The sequence below is a fragment of the Ictidomys tridecemlineatus genome, chromosome 1 (genome assembly GCF_052094955.1).
Source record: "Ictidomys tridecemlineatus isolate mIctTri1 chromosome 1, mIctTri1.hap1, whole genome shotgun sequence".
Taxonomy (NCBI): Eukaryota; Metazoa; Chordata; class Mammalia; order Rodentia; family Sciuridae; genus Ictidomys; species Ictidomys tridecemlineatus.
Window position 1 is genome coordinate 151,474,120 of NC_135477.1, and position 16,693 is coordinate 151,490,812.

General features: G+C 41.3%; 1 protein-coding gene across 4 annotated transcripts; it reads left to right on the forward strand.

The window, feature by feature from the left end:
• Window positions 1-1,004: 1,004 nt before the first annotated feature.
• On the forward strand, window positions 1,005-16,620 carry Kiaa1191 (KIAA1191 ortholog). Of its 4 annotated transcripts, XM_005333136.5 has the most exons (9): window positions 1,006-1,216; window positions 2,144-2,251; window positions 2,492-2,578; window positions 5,615-5,793; window positions 9,209-9,335; window positions 11,306-11,430; window positions 14,681-14,787; window positions 14,982-15,124; window positions 15,235-16,620. In XM_005333136.5, the coding sequence occupies exons 3-9, from the start codon at window positions 2,551-2,553 to the stop codon at window positions 15,441-15,443; spliced, it is 918 nt and encodes a 305-aa protein (XP_005333193.1). In that variant the 5' UTR covers window positions 1,006-1,216; window positions 2,144-2,251; window positions 2,492-2,550; the 3' UTR covers window positions 15,444-16,620. The 4 variants fall into 4 exon arrangements, with proteins under 4 accessions (XP_021587240.1, XP_040129616.1, XP_005333193.1 ...); XM_021731565.3 differs by lacking the exon at window positions 2,492-2,578 and having other exon boundaries at window positions 1,005-1,216; XM_040273682.2 differs by lacking the exons at window positions 2,144-2,251; window positions 2,492-2,578 and having other exon boundaries at window positions 1,005-1,216.
• Window positions 16,621-16,693: the final 73 nt, after the last annotated feature.

Consider the following 16,693-nt stretch of genomic DNA (forward strand, 5'->3'; position numbering starts at 1 on the left):
TTGCTCCCTCCCATCCCCCATTGCCTTTATGAGATGACTTTTTTTCTTTTCAGTACTGGAGATTGAACCCAGTGATGCTTTACACTCAACTACACCATCGACCCTTTTTATTTTTTGAGATAGGGTCTAGCTGAGTTGCTTAAGGCCTCTCTAAGCTGCTGAGGCTGACCTCAAACTTTCAATCTTCCTATCTCAGCCTCCCCAGTTGCAGTGATTACCGGTGAGCACCACCCCACCCAGCTAACAGATGAGCTTTGATGGCGAGCTTTGGACCTTGGATAGAGTTTGGGAAGATTTTTTCAATTTATTTCACTTCCTTTACTTTGTTTCTTTGTCCTATCTGTAACCTTCAGGGAAAGAGATGTCCTCTTACAGGAAGCTACATCTAAGCAAATACCTCTAAGTTTCGTTAGGGTAAAAGACAAACAATATTAGAACCACCTGACCTTCCTTTATAATTCTAACACACCTGTTTTGTTTTGTTTTTTAAAGCAAGCAAAAAGTAGGTTTATTGCAAAGGTGAGAGAGATACACAGACTTCTCTGAAGAGAAAGGACCCCATAGCTGGAAGTCCGGTGAGGAACATAACTGTTTTTGGAAAAGCATATGCTCACTTAATAATTGAGGTGACTTCTCATCTCTTCCAACCTCAGCTTCACCTCTGAATGGAAAACAAAACAAAACAAACAAAACAAAAAAACCCCAAAAAACAAAACAGGAAGAAAAGAGCTGGTACTTGGCAGCCCTTTCTGAGTCTTGTGGGCTTGGATTTGAGAGTGTTTTTACTATACTGTCTCCATTCTCCTTTAGCCTTTCTTGGACCCAGGAACTGAACAGGCGCTGAGAAGTGGTGGGTAAGCATGACTTCTCCTTGGAAGTGGGTGGATTTCACTTTAGGACCTATGCCTCCTATCCTGCAGGGCTTCTAAAGACTTGGGCCTCCGCATCTTGGACTACAACTCCCAGTATAGCTTGAGCGCCCCGGGTCAAATCTCGCGTGAACTGCCGCGGGTTCAGAAGGCTTCAACATCAAGGCTGCCGGTTCGCACGGCCGCTTGTGCTCTCTAGTCGGTGGTGCGAGCAGTCGAATTTGCCGCCGCTCCCACGATGGCTTGGGTCTGGACTGCGCCACAATCTCTTGAGAGAAGTGGGTCTTCGGATCCTCTTTAGTGCCGGAGTTGGGGACACAGGCAGCTTGGACACAGCGGGATAACAGGTGATCAAATAGCGGGCCTCGGGGCTCCTTGGAGGTGTTTTCTAGCCCTCGGGAGGGGCGCGCTTCCGGCCTCACCGTGCTTCCCAGCTTACCCGGCTCTGGACTCTGCGGGACCGCCCCTGTTTCTGCCCTCTAGTCGTCCACGGCCTCTCTAATGGGGTTTCTCTGGCAGAGCCTGTGGAGCCCCGACACTGAGCTTCTCTCCTGGCGGACCCACCCAGTCCCGGATCCCCTCCCGCCTCGCTTCGCCCGACGGCTCGCCCACATCTCCCAGTCCCCTGCCTTGCCCTACCCTCGGCGTCAGATTCTGCCCTAAATCTCTTTAATCTTAACCTCGTTTGGTGGGAAAGGCGGTTGGTCAGACTAGGCCTTTCAAATCCTGGTGGCTTTGTCTTGTATCTCGTCCAAGAGAGGCGTGAAGGGCGATAGCGGTGGGACAGGGGAGCGGAGAAAGGGGAAGGGAGTGTTTCTGGGTCGGGAATGCTCTGTCGACCGGGAAGATGGTTGAACTTTGGGTTTTGTGGTGCTTTTAGTGAAGAACTAACTGGTTTGCTCTCTCAACTCTATCCCGTTTCAGGGACACAGTAGCAAGTGGAAAAGCATATAACTTGACTTGTCTTAATTCCCCTGTAAAATGTGGTTGAAACTGGCTGCCTTGCAGAGGGGTCACTTGTCTATCACCTTGGACAAAAATTTGATAAGTAATAACTGCTTTGCAGGGTGGCTGCAAGGTTTAAAAGCAAAATTTGTATAAAACGCTATAAGTATTAGTTGGTGTTAGTAATAAAGAGTGAATTTACCTACTATGGTACCTAGCCCCTTACTGTGAGTCAGAATGAAAATGAATAGAATTACTCTTGCAAGGCCCTTATGAGGAGTAAGTGAATGTATGGAAAAGTATCAATGCTGGCTGTTTGTTGTTATTAGAATCTCTGGATGGACTCTTCCTGGGAAGCTTTGCTAATTTGCAGCACCTGGACAATGTTCCTCATTAATACCTGTCTGTCAGCGTAGTGGTGACATCATTTCACTGTGGTAGGTGTCTTTTTCACCTATTGTCTTAGTTTTGTCATCTCACAGATGATAAGATCACCCTTTGATATTTATTCTTTTTCTCTTCCCATTGGCATGTTTGTCACCTATTGACTTTTGTATTTGTGTTTCAACCTTGTTAGCAGCAGTAAGTCTCTGTGTACCTATCAGAAGGAACAGCATTTGGAAGGAAGGGTTCTTTGGTGTTCAATATGAGAAAATGCCCTTTGTTATTTTTATTAGGTGGCAGGGACTCAGCTCCGAATTATAAATTGAAAAAACACCTGGATCCCAGTCTATCAATGGCTTCAAGACAACCAGAAGTACCTGGTAAACATAATTCTTTTTGGTTATGTTTTGCCCTTAATGTTTTCAGCTAGACAGTTTAATCTGAACCATGTATTAATGGTTACTTTCTGCCATCAGTCAATCATTTAGACTTAATAGATTGATGTAATTTAGATATTACCTTATTGACCATGGTATGCTCCCCAAACCAAACTTAAGGTATGTCAGATATGTTACTTTGTATGAAATACAGTTGTGTAGTTTTTGTGTTATAGAATGTACCAGAGTGATTAAACTCATCCTCTTTTTTGGGATGAGGGTTGGGGACAGAATGGAGAACTGAACAAAAAGACACTACTAGCCTGGTTTAATGGTGAGTTGAGCTTATTTGTGAAAATGTTTGCAGAGCACTTTTTTTTTTTTGTTTTGTTCTAGGGGTTGAACCCAGGAACACTTAACCACTGAGCCACATCCCCAGCTCTTTTTAAAATTTTGAGACAGGGTCTCATTAAGTTGCTGAGGCTGGCTTGAACTTTCGATCCTCCTGCCTTAGCCTTCCTAGTCACTGGGATTACAGGTGTGCACCACCATTCCCAGCTTGCAGCACCTTTTAATGTGTTCTGCATCTGAGTAGGGCAGTGATTTCTGGGTTATTGAAGTGACTAATTCCTTCTTGACTGCTGTACTAGAAGAGAAGGTGATTTTTAATTAAATCTGAATTACTCAATTTCTCATTCTCAGTAAAGTATATAAATGGTGATGTCTATCTTTCAGGATTGTTAAGAAGACTAAATATCATTTTTGAAAATATGAATTAAAAGTTGGCTGTCCTTGAGCCTCTTGCTCTTGCTCAGCCCACTCTGCTGTATCTTGCGGGGTGCTCCTTCCACATTTACCTTCAATAAATCTGTACTTTGCCTGTTAAAAGGAAAGAAAAGTTGGTGCTAAATATACATTTACTGTCCAGAAAAATTTCTTATCTCTTTTTAGGGGAATATATTTCCTAGAAGTTTTATCTGACTTCATCATTATTTTTATAAAGGCTACTGGTAGGCTACTCTTACAGATTTTTTGAAATTGCTCCCAAATCAGTTGAATTAATAAAAGTTTCCCATATGTCCCCTAATCTAGATCTGTCTTTAGTCTCTTAGCATCATCTGCTTGTATGTTAGTCTTTCATTGTTGCTGCAGTTATCATCAACTCCTGTCAGCATCCCGAGCTATACTGTTGCACTAATTAGGCTAATGTTTTTTAGTGTGGGGAGCATGGCATGTTGGGTCTAGAGTGTGAACCCTGGTTTAGATCTCTTTCACACTTGTAGCTGGGTGATGTTGGGCAAGCCTAAGCTCTGTGCCTCAGTTTCCTGAGCTGGAAAATGGGAAAAATGAGGGTTAGATAAGATGGGGGATGTGAATGCCTAATAATTATTTGCTTGTGTGTTTGAGACAATGTAAATGCCATAAAATTCACCCACTTAAAATGATCAGTTTAATGGTTTTTAGTATACTCACAAGATTGTATGATGATCAGCATCATTCTAATGTAGAACGTTTTCATTACCCCAAAAAGAAACCTTATACCCATTAGTGTCATACCTCATTGTCTCTTCTCCCCAGCCCCTGGCAATTAATAATCTTCTTGGATTTATTAAATCCTGTGGAATTATTATTTCAGTACTGGGGATTGAATGTGGGGATGCTGTACCACTGAACTATATTCCCACCCCTTTTTATTTTTTATTTTGAGATAGGGTCTCACCAAGTTGCTGTGGCTGTTCTTGAGTTTGAGATTCTGTTGCCTTAGTTTCCCAAATTGCTGGGATTATAGGCATGTGCCACAGTGCTTGGCTTTAGTAATTATTATTGTTAGTAATAAAATGGTAGCTGCTTGATCTCTTTGTTGTTTAAGTTAAGCCACTTTTGGTGGTTTAGAACTTATACCCAGGCAGGTAGAGTTTGTGGTTATGTAATTTTAGCCACAGGAAAATGTCACCTTGAAGGCAGGTTCTGGACTTTAGTCTCGATATGAAGGGATTAGCAAACCAAATGAAATGAACCTTGCTCCCTGGTCTGGCACAGCTGAGAGTGCCTTTGGAGTGGGTCACCTGTGTCATAGTACATTCAGCAGTCAGTTCCAGGGAACAGGAATGGCAGGATCAGCTGGCAGTGTTTTGGAAGAGTGATTGTCAGCAGTTTCTGTGATGCTGCTTTTTAAGTCATACAGACGTTTGAAACTAGAGATGATGCCAAACAACATACTGTTTGAGTATTTCTTTCGATGCTATTTTTTTTTTTTTTTGGTAAGATAGGGAAGACAGAGAGTTTACAGTCAGACCTTGGTCAGGCCCAGCTAGCCATTTCCTGTATGAACTTGGATGAATAACTTCATCTCTAGGACATAGTTTCCTCATCTATAAAATAAGAACAAGAACTTCATATCCTAGGTCTTTTATGTCCTCAGTCTTGCCTGAGTTGAGAGCCTTTAGCATTGCAGTGAAGGTGGCCTCTGTGCATACAGAAAGCAAACTTTGAAGTAAGATAGTTTAATTCAGTTTTAATTCTAAACTGTGCTTTGAAGTTGTGACATTGCCACAGTAAATTTAAATTGATTTTCAAGTTCCTTATGATATAAAAATGGATTAGGGTTACAGAGTGCATTAGTGGAGAATCCAAAGTGTCAGGAATGAAGGAAGAAATTAGTTCTGTTACCTTTCCTTAAATGTATTATTATTCCAGAACAAGGTATTCTTGTTCTGTCCCCAAATAAGAGTGTTTTAGAAGCTGGGTGTGGTGACACATGCTATTTGGGAGATTAAGGCAGGAGGATCAGAGATTTGAGGCCAGCCTGGGCAACTTACTGAGACTCTTGCAATAAAAAACAACGCCTGGAATGTACTTAGTGGTAGAGTGTTTGCCTACATTAGGTGAGGCTCTGTGTTTAACACCCAGTATATCCCCCACACCCCCATAAAGAAGAGAAAAACGAAAAGTTTCAGAGCTTTCCTTCCTATAGGTTAATTTAAAGCTGCTAGTATGCTCAGTTGTTAAACCCATCTTGACTGGTATCTCTGTTCTTAGCTCTTGGGCCTAGTGGGCCCCTAGGCAAGATGTCCCTGCCCATCGGGATGTGCCGTAGGGCATTCAGCTATGATGATGCCCTTGAGGACCCTGCACCCATGACTCCTCCTCCATCGGACATGGGCAGCATCCCCTGGAAGCCAGTGATTCCAGAGCGCAAGTATCAGCACCTTGCCAAGGTACCTGACCCTGCTGACTGCTTCTGGCAAACCTAAACTCTTTGTTTTTCTCCCTCTATTCCAGAAGCCTTCCAGTGACTTCTTGTACCCATAGAATTGGGCAGCCATTATTCCTTGTGTGTTTTCTATGCCTTAGCTGGAGTTGATGTATCTTTTTATTTTTTTAACTTAAAAGTAGAATGTTGTGTCATCTACCTGAGACTCTTCTGTAACCTCCTTTCCCCATTAAAAATCCAGACTCACACATGCCTCTTCCCAACTTCCCTACCCAGTGACCCAATCATGCATGTTATCTGAGATTTCTTGCACTTAATTGGGTATTTTATGCTTCTGAGTCTTTGCTTCACATGTTCCTATAGCTTAGATGTTTAGCATCTCCATCCTGTTCTCATATCCCCCACACTCCATTTGCCTAACAAATAGTATCCTTTAGGTCTTTGCATAAACATCTCTTTTATAATATTTTTCTGATATCTCCTTCCTCCTGATAAGACTGTTACCTTTCCCTTTGAACTCTTCAATGTACCATGATCCCTATCATAATATCTGTATTGTTTTGTCACCCTCCATTAGTTTTTTGAGGCCAGGGTCCATATCTGAGTTTGTATGTGTTGAGTGCATCTTATTCCAAATGCTTGGGAACAGAAGTGTTTCAGATTTCACATTTTTTGAATTTTGGAATATTTTCGTACATGCAATGAAATACTTTGGAGATGGGACCCAAATCTAAACACACAAATTATGTTTCATATATACCTGTCCCTATAGGCTGAAGGTAATTTTATTTATATATACCTATATTATAATAAACAAAGTTTCATGGTGTGGAACTTTCCAGTTGTGGCATCATGTCAGTGCTCTAAAAATTTCAGATTTTGGAGCATTTGGGAGTTCATATTTTTGGATTAAAGAGACACAACTTTTATTCCATCTTCAGTATTTAGCAGCAGGCTTGGTGTAAAGTAGATTCCCCCAAATTATGCATACTGTAATTGGAGGAAAATTGGCTTTCTTGAACATACGCTGTATTTTTCTTTGTGCTCTTCCTCCTGCCTCAGGTGCCTTTTCTATTGCTGTAGAGCTGCCTTCCCTAAGGCAGCTTGTTCTGCTGTCACAGCCCTTCTGTGCAGTTGGGTCTCATAGGTTTTTGTGTGCTTGTTGCAATTGTGCTTCTGAAGCTTATGCTTCCTGGCTTCTCACTTCTGATTCGCCAACACCAAGAATATAGGAAAGGTTATATTGTTTCTTGAAAAAACTAGGCCTGCTAGATTCTCAGATAAGGTCATATAGCTACAGCTAGTTTCATCAAATTGTGAGCCAGCTGATCTCCTGGGCCTGATAGGAAATATACAGCTTAAACAGACCTGTGCACACAACTTTACCCCAAACCACAGTTTTCCATCTAAGAGATGGAAATACTTTGTCATAGAGGATTAAATAAAAAAGGATTTAGAGGCCTGGCACATGGTAGCTATATGACTACTGGCTTCCAGCCTTTCACTTTGTTCAGCCATATTTGATGCTTTCTTTCTAATAAGCTGTGTTTGTTTTTCTTCTTCCATTTCATAATGGGGAGCTCCTTTCTAAGAAAACCTCTCTATACCTCAGGGGAAAACTACTTGTATCAATTATCTAGTGGAATTTGACTGAATTGGTTGTTTAGGAGGGAATGTTCTATGTAAAAAGTAGTGGAGGTACTAGGAGAAGGGGACCCTGGCAGCCTGCGGATGATGCCGAAATAGTAGACTCCAGGAACTAGGGTAGAAGATAAGCAGGGTTGGGAGTGCCTTTGAGAGCAGCACACCATTTTCATTAGTAAAGGCTGCCGATTACTTCACAAGACACAGAATGGGCTTCTAGTGTTCAGTTGTGCCACAGCTGGGACAGCTGGCGATTTGAAACAACTGCTCATTACACGCATTCTTTATCTGCCCAATTATCTACATATTAGGAGTCATCCATCTTCCAAATAAGAAAACAGGTTCAAGTTTTACTCTAATAAGATCATAGCTAATAAGTATAAATCCTGTTTTGTAATAGTGATACAATATTTGAGTACTCTCTTCTGCAGCCCTCCTGTTGAGCCATCTCTTTTTCAGTTCCTTTGGAGAAGCAGAGAACAAAGAATAAACCTAGTTCTCTTTTCCTTACTAGGACTCGGCATGGTGTCACATGTTTAGATTATAAAAGGTGGATGTTCTTACACATTAGAGTAGAAGCTACATAGGGTTTTTATTTTAAAAAAATTTTTTTAGTTGTCAATGGACTTTATTTTGTTTATTTCTATGTGGTGCTGAGAATTGAACCCAGTGCCTCACACATTCAAGGCAAGCGCTCTACCACTGAGCCACAACCCCAGCCCTTGTTAGTTTTTTTTTTCCCCAAATATTTTTTAGTTGTAGATGGACACAATACCTTATTTATTTATTTATTTTTTATGTGTTGCTGAAGATTAAACCCAGTGTCTTACATGTACTAGGTAAGTGCTCTACCACTGAGCCACAACCCAGCCCCAAGTTTTGTTCTTTGATACTGGGCAGTGCTTTACCACTGAGCTACATCCCCTGCCCTTTTATTTTCTATTTTGAGACAAAGTCTTAATAAGTTGCTTAGAGCCTCGATTAGTTGCTGAGGCTGGTCTTGAACTTGTAATCTTTCTGTCTCAGTCTCCCTAGTTGCTGGGATTACAGGTGGCATCTCTGTGTCTGGCCTGATTTTTATTAGTTTTTAAAGACCATTATTTGAACCTTTAGAACACTGGTCCTCAAACAAATCTTGGCATCACATGGAAATTTGTTAGAAATATAAGTTATTTATTTGTTTATTTTGGTGATGCTAGAGATTGAACCCAGGGCCTCACACATGCTAGGCAAGAGCTTTACCATCGAGCTACACCCTGAACCCTACACTTAAGCTCTGGAGTCCTGCCCTTTAGACTTACTGAATCAGAAACCCTTAGGTGGGTTCAGCAGTGTGTTTAAAGAATCTCTGCAGGCGGTTCTGATGTTCCACAAAGCTTATGAGCTACTTAGCAAATGCTCTGATTAATCTAGCCTAGTGCTTGGTATTTGGTACTTGTTCAGTACTTGTAACAGTACAGATTTTTTTTTTTTTTTTGTACTGGGGGATCAAACCCAGTCCTTGCACATGATGTACATGCTAGGCAAGCATGCTACCCCCGAGCTATATCCCCAGACCCTTTTCTTCTGCTTTCTTATTGGCATAGTACTAAAGTATATTGGACAGACATAGGCAGGAAAGGTAGTAGACCTCAGAACTTCAAATTCTGGTTTTCCTTTTAGGAATTTCTTCACTTAACATATTTAAGATACTTAAGTAACTTCTTCCTAACGGAGTAAGTTTAGATGTGTGACTCCCCTGTCCTGCTTAAGTGCATCCTTACCTCTCTTAACAGGAGGAGGAAGGAGAGGCCAGTGTATCCCACCCTGCCATGACCCTGTCAACGGTCACTGACAGTACGGACAAGGTCCCGGTGGTGAAGGCCAAAGCTACCCATGTCATCATGAATTCTCTGATCACAAGTAAGCACCCTTTATTCTCAAGAGTAGAGTGAAGCAGGGGTGGGAAAGAGTGTCAGCCTCTTACAAAGCAGCTGCAGATGATTCTGTAGACAGGCCTGTCTCAGCATGACCAAATATATTTTGGCTGCTGAATCCCAGTGTTGAAGCTTCATTTTGTTGGAAGATTTGACAAACATTAAACATCTCAGTTGATTTAGGTGCATTTCTGTTGTTTTGTTGATATATTCTCATTTCTCATGTTGGTCGTTGTGATCTTGGGCAAGTTACTTAACTATAGAGACTGTTTTGTAAAATGGTGAATCTAGCTGGCAGGTTGAAGTGAGGATTAAATGGTTCAGTGCTTTGGGGCCGCTGTTGTTACTGTCCTAAGCTTGCTGGAGAAGCAGTATAAGGAAGCATTTTTCTATTTTCTTGCATTTTTATTTTTTCTTTTTAATTGGACAGCTCAAAGATGATTTCCCAGGAAGAGAAGGACCAGGTGTGGTGCCTCAAGGATATTTAGTCTTTAAGAATGTGTGATTGGTGGTCCTAGTGAGACCTGCCATAAGAAGCTTGCATTTTAAAAAATATCTTACAAGTTAACTAAAGTTTGTTTGGGAGGGCTATTCTAGTTGCTCTGGAAAGTTAATTATTAGATACATAGCTCTGCTTGTCAATAGTAATGCCTCTATCAGTGGTAAGGTACGTAGAGGTTTTTGCTTGGGTGGCTCATTTTTGAAGCCCTTGTTTCTCCAGGAGTTTGTCTTGATCATTTCCCGGAGAGTTCACCCATGAACCCAAAGTTCAAACTCTCACTTTGGTTTTCTTCTCTTCACTCATAAATGTATCACTTGAATCAGCAACTGCTGCTTGCATTTTGCAAGCTTCAGGCTATATATATTGTAGTGGTGTTAGAAAGCTTAGCTATTGTTTTTTTAGTATAGAGCAACTTTTTTATTAAAAAAATGCAGTTTACCAACATGCAGACTATTGACACTTTAGTATACTAATGTCACTTGTATTTATTTGGCATATTTACCAAAAAATGGATATTTTATGTAAGTGCAGATACAATAGACATACCATTCTTTTTTATTCCCCCCCCAATAATACTGCCAGGTACTTTTGATGTTGCCGTAGTCTTTAATTTTTTTTTTTTTATTAGTGATGGAAGTACTTCTTTAGGAGAGGAATGACTAAGTCAGAAAGTGCATCTAGACTCTTTGATTCACAGTTGCCAAATTCTTACATGTAGGAGTATATTAGGTAACTTGTATATGGATTAAGCAAAAATTCAGCCATCTTTCATTCCAAAGTGGAATAGACTTTTTTAAAAAATATTTTTTTAGTTGTCATTGGACCTTTATTTTATTTATCTGTATATGGTGCTGAGAATCGAACCCAGTGCTCACACATGCTAGACAAGAGCTCTACCACTGAGCCACAACCCCAACCCATGACTGACTTGTGAAATCATAGGTCAGACTGAAAGAATGTTGAGGGCTCCCTGCACAAGGCATGGTAAACAGGCCATCCTACACAGAAGAAACTTGTGATTCAGTAGATCTGCTAGTTCAAGGCAGGTTGTCTGTGGTTTGAATCAGGCTGGTGCTCGATGCCAGTGGGCTTGAATATGACCTTTTTCTTTTGGCAAAGGTCTTTGTATGGTTGAAGAGGGGGTGAGTTTCTCTTAGAAAACTTTGAATTTTTTTACTGTGTCTGGATGTCAGCTGCCATCTCCAAGCAGCATTTCTAAACACAAAGAGGTTGTTATGTGTACAAGTAAGAGCAAGGTAAGTTCTTTAGCTGTCCTTTTAGGAATAATCTCTTCTTTAGCTTGGTGTGAGGGAAGGGAACTTTTGTGGGAGGTTCAGAATTCCCACTTGCAATGCCTACCTGGGGAATCCTCCTCCTTGGGTGGTCAGTGTTGTCTCTTGTTGGTTTGTGATGGGTTGTGTAATGGGCTTGATGGTCTGCTTCTCTTTTCTCAGAACAGACGCAGGAGAGCATTCAACGTTTTGAACAACAGGCAGGACTGAGAGATGCTGGCTACACACCCCACAAGGGCCTTACCACCGAGGAAACCAAGTACCTCCGAGTAGCAGAAGCACTCCACGTAAGCTTGTTTCTTTGGAACTTTCAAAAAACAAAGCCTTTATCTTTCATGGCTTGACATATGACTGTGTTTAGAAGTTACTAGCTCAGCTAGCTGGTGGCTGTGGAAAGTGGTGGAAAGAGAACTGGGTAAAGGAATTTAGAACTGGTAAGTCCCATCTGTGGTGGCACTCCTGGATGAAGGCTCGGGAGTGTTTGGCCTTGTGGCTTCTGTTTTCTCATCTATAAATTGAGGGTTCTGTTTTGTTTATTTCTGGCTAGAAGGATCAAATGAGTGTCATCTCGCATACTTCATACGTGGGTACTCTGAACTGAAAAGCAAATGTGGATTATTTTTCTGCCAGGGATTGACTGAGGGAGGGGGAATTGGGCAGTCTCAATAGACTTAAGTTTAGCTGAAACAGCATCATGCTCTGTATTTATTTATTTTGGTACCAGGTATTGAACCCAGGGGCATTTAACTACTTAGCCACATATCCAGCCCTTTTAAAATTTTATTTAGAGAGAGGGTCTTGCTAAGTTGCTGAGTGCCTTGCCTAATTGCTGAGGCTGGCTTTGAATATATATGTGTGTGTGTGTGTGTGTGTGTATATATATATATATATATATAATGTGTATATATATATTTAAAAAATTTTTTTAGTTGTAGTTGGACACAATTTTATTCTATTTATTTTTATGTAGTGCTGAGGATGGAACCCAGTCCCTCACATTTGCTAGGCGAGCGTTCTACTGCTAAGCCACCACCCCAGCCTCATGAATATATTTATATTATTAGTACTAGGGATTGAACCCAGGAGTATTTAGCCGCTGAGCCACATTCCCAGTCCTCTTTTTAAAATTTTGGGATGAGGTCTGGCTAAGTTGCTGAGGTTGGCCTCAAACTTGGCAATCCTTCTGCCTCAGCCTCCAAATTGATGGGATTACAGGAGTGTCACCATGCCCAGGTTAAACATTTTAAAGAATAAAAATGTTTCAACTGACTTTGAATACCACTTTATATGAATGGTGCTTTATGATTTAGGCCCTCATAAATTCACTTAATCTTCATATTAATACCTTGAGGTACATACTGTTTTCTATATTTTTTAAATGGAGAGAATGGCGTCCAAGGGCATATATTTAGCTACATTATGAAATCAGCGTCTCCCAATTCCCTATATCCTTCTCAACCCCTCCACAAAGTAGTCTGAGAATCTGCCACTCAGAGGGGCTTAGATTCTCCTCTGAAGGAAAAAGGCAGAGGTGACTCAAAGGACACAAATACAGCTAAGAAACTGAACTGTTTTCTGTAGGCAAGGGTGGGTCATAGTCTGATCATGCTGCAAGTTTTATTTTAAAGAGTTCTGAGCTGGGCGCAGTGGTGCACACCTGTAATCTCAGTGACTTGGAGGTTGAGGCAGGAGGATTGCAAGTTGAAAGCCATCCTCAGTAATTTAGTGAGACCCTATCTCAAATAAAGGAAGGCAGGAGGCTGAGGCTGATGGATTGCAGGTTCGAGGCAAGCCTTAGCAACTTAAGCCATTAGCAACCTAGCAAGACTGGAAGTGAAAAATTAAAAAGGGCTGAGGATGTAGTTCAGAGGTAAAGCACCCCTGAGCTCAATTCCTAGTCCAAAAATAAACAAATAAAAATGGGATAGGTAGGTTGGGGATGTGGCTCAGTGTTTTAAGTGCCCCTGGGTTTACAATCCCCGGTACCACAAAAAAAAAAAAAAAAAAAAAATGTTCTGAGTAGGAAGTGATAAAGATTAGCTAATAAATATTCCCCAGAAGCTCACGTGAGAGACAATGGAAGAACATTCAGAAGTGAAATGATTGGGCTATAAGCTCTTTAACCTAATCAGTGAATTAATCCTGTGGTGGGGATTAACTGGGTGGTAGCTAAAGTTGGGTAGGGTGTGGCTGGAGGTCGGCATGGCGGGGCGTGCCTTTGGGGTATATTTTGTATCTGGCAGGTGGAGCCTCTGCTTTCTGATCATCTTGTGAGCCACTTCCTTCTGCCACATTCTTCCATGATATTCTCCCTTATCAAGCCCTAAGGAATGGAATTGGCTTTCTGGACTAAAACCTCTGAACTCATAAGTCCCCCAAATAGACTTTTCATCCTCTAATTGTTCTTGTCAGGTCTTTTGGTCACAGCAGCAAAAAAGCTGACTAAAACATGGCTTTTGGGCATAGGAGAGAACAAAAGGAGGGAAGGATCATGATGTACAGTATATGGAAGGGGGAATAATGTGCATCTGGGGGCCTGTGGGTAGGGATATGAGACTCTGTAGACTGGTTGCATTGTATGAGTATTACAGATGACTCTTTTGTAGCCTGTTTAAAAGCAGTGATATGGGGGATCAGTGATGGGCTGGTGGCCAGTTTAAGCTTTTAGGCAAGAAAGATACTTTCAGAGAGGTACACTGTCAATTTTTAATACTTGAGTACCTTTATCTGAGCAATTCACTCTTGTGATCGTAGAATTGGCTTTGTTTGGCCCATTTTCTGCATCGTGGCTGTAGGAATAGAACATGAGGATGGCTGAAATGTTAGATTTAACTAGCATCATCTTATAATTATTTGTTGATTTAAACAAATTGACTTGTTGAGAAAACTGAAGAGTGATCATTTGTTTAGAATGTACCTTGGATGGAGCAGTGGCATACTGTGCTTGGAGGACAGGCACTGTGGGAGCCTTGATTTAGAATTCTAGAAGTATGAAGTAGATTTATCCCCACCCACTACTACCCACTAGACTGCTAGTCTGCTGGAGATACATTTACAGTGCTGAGGGAACCTAAAGTAGCTGTTGATGGAAGAGGAAGGAGAATGGGGTAGGATCCTCAGAAGAAGCATTTAGTTAAAGAACAGCAAACCTGATGCTTGTTGAGAGTCAGAATGCTTAGGGGCTGTATGTGGTAGGCAATGTAGAGAGAGAAGAGCTCAAGGTGCTGTTTATAAGGCCAAGAATACAGTTGGATGTTGGCTTTCCCACTTACTGGTTGGGTGCATGTGGGAAGATTACTTTCCTGAAAGTAAAAGCTTTCAGTACAGGGATGTTTGAGATCTGTTATAGAATGAGTGCATGGAAAGATGGAATTTCATTCAGTATGGCAAAAACAATCATTCTGCCTATGCCATAAGTGTTTTTCTTGTGCCTTAAGTTAACATAAAACAAATGGTTTATGCTCAGACAACTATTTTATGGCTATTTTGGTTTGTACTCAATTTTGACAAAACTTCTCTTCTTACCCATCTGGACAGAAACTAAAGCTGCAGAGTGGAGAGATAACAAAGGAAGAGAAGCAGCCTGCGTCAGCCCAGTCTACCCCAAGCAGCAGCCCTCACTCTTCCCCCAAGCAGAGGCCCAGGTGAGTCCTTCCTGGGACCCTTCTAGGCCTCAGCAGGCTTCCACTTGGGGAAAGCTGGTGCTCAAAACTGGATTTAAGTCTGTGCTTTCACAGTGAGAAGTACTTGTTCACAGTTCCCTGGTCTTTTGGTGGGAGATGACTTCTGAAGGTGCAGGAAAAGGATGTATTAGGATGCTTTGTTTTTGCTCTTCCAGAGGCTGGTTTTCTTCTGGTTCCTCTGTAGCCTTACCTGGTCCAAGTCCTAGCACCATGGATCCTGGAAGTGGAGATAAGGATAGAAACTCATCAGATAAATGGAGTCTTTTTGGTCCAAGACCCCTTCAGAAGTCTGATTCTGGTAGGCAGCTCTGTCAAAAAAGAAAGCAACATGGCAGGCATATTGCTGTATTATATTCTGGGCATGGACTATGGTTCTGCAGTCATTTATTCTCTGGTTTACTTTTGTAGGAGGTTTTACCATCCAGGCCTACAAAGGCGCCCAGAAGCCCTCTCCCATGGAGCTGATCCGTGCCCAGGCCACCCGAATGGCTGAAGATCCAGCAACCTTCAAGCCACCCAAGATGGATATCCCAGTGATAGAAGGGAAGAAACCACTGCCGCGGACCCATAATCTCAAACCGCGTGACCTGAATGTGCTCACACCCACTGGCTTCTAGAGTGTGTCTATTCCAGGGACTTGGGCTAGAGGGTTTCTTGTCCTTTATTCCCCTTTTACCTTAGCTCTGACATAGGAATGGTATATTAAAACAAAACTGAGGCTAGAGGTGGAGACATAATTAATTCTGAGAAACATCAGTGCAAAGCTTGTCCTTGTTTGGAAGAAACCGTTTTGTAGTGTTTTAGAGTCAAACTAAAAAAAAATCTCAGCAGTGATTTTGGGGGGAGGACTTCATTACCCTTTCTTATTTACCCCAGACCAGGACTTTGATCATTGCTTACTAGGTAAATGTTTATGCTATTCCAAAACCTAGGCTTCTTTTTACCACCATCAGCATAAACACACCATGGTGTAGAGGTGTCCGCTGACAAGTTTGGCCTTTTTGACTCCGCTGATGTCAGGTAGGGGGACCTAAGACCTGTTTAAGGTCTGGGTACAATTAACAGCCACACTTCGCAGGGACCCCTATTTTCTAGGCTTTTTGGTCAGTCTAATGGATTGCTTTGTCCTGTAATCAGTTCATGCTTCTTGGTACCTCTTGAGCTGCTGCTGTTGGAGGGATGCTTCTCATTTACATGTCACAGAATAAACACTACTAGTCTTGCATATCCTTTCTTGCACTTTAAAGATTAAAGATTAGTTTAACTCCAATTTGGTTTAAACTTCCTAAAATAAGAAAATTAAGTTTATTGAATTGAGATATATTTTGTGATGCTAGGGATTGAATCCAGGGCCTTGTACATTCAAGGCAAGTGCTCTACCATTATTGAGCTATACCCCACCCCCTGCCCTAGGATGGTAAACTTTGAGTAAATGAAATTCATTTGAAATTAGTGTCAATTATTTCAGTTTCTTTGTATAGGTCAGGGCTTAACTTTTTGGAGGGGACATGGATATATTCAAAATAAGAAAAGCATTTTTCACCAAAATGAGCCTCATATCTTTATGCAACATATCTTAGAAACTGCATTTTTATTTCTCCTCACTTTGTACATTTGTCTTGAACACTGTCTCAGATACTTGCCTTTTATGTTTTGGTTAGGATTTTTGTTTACATAAGAAGCTGACCTTCTTATAGAGAAGCCTTTAAGTCTAAAATTGTCAGAACTAATTTATTTGCGTCTTCTGTTATGATCTTTTGTTTGGACAATAAAGATCCTTACTGCTTTCTCAAATGTGGATATCTTTCTGTCCTGTTAACAATAGCCATTCTGCCTACCCAGTCATGGAACCTAAGCATGGTAAACT

Excerpts from the sequence above, each read along its gene's own strand:
- Kiaa1191 (XM_005333136.5), top strand. The coding sequence starts at position 2,551 with ATGGCTTCAAGACAACCAGAAGTACCTG. Across the intron at positions 5,794-9,208 it reads AGTATCAGCACCTTGCCAAG|GAGGAGGAAGGAGAGGCCAG; the intron begins GTACCTGACCCT and ends CTCTCTTAACAG. Across the intron at positions 14,788-14,981 it reads TCCCCCAAGCAGAGGCCCAG|AGGCTGGTTTTCTTCTGGTT; the intron begins GTGAGTCCTTCC and ends TTGCTCTTCCAG.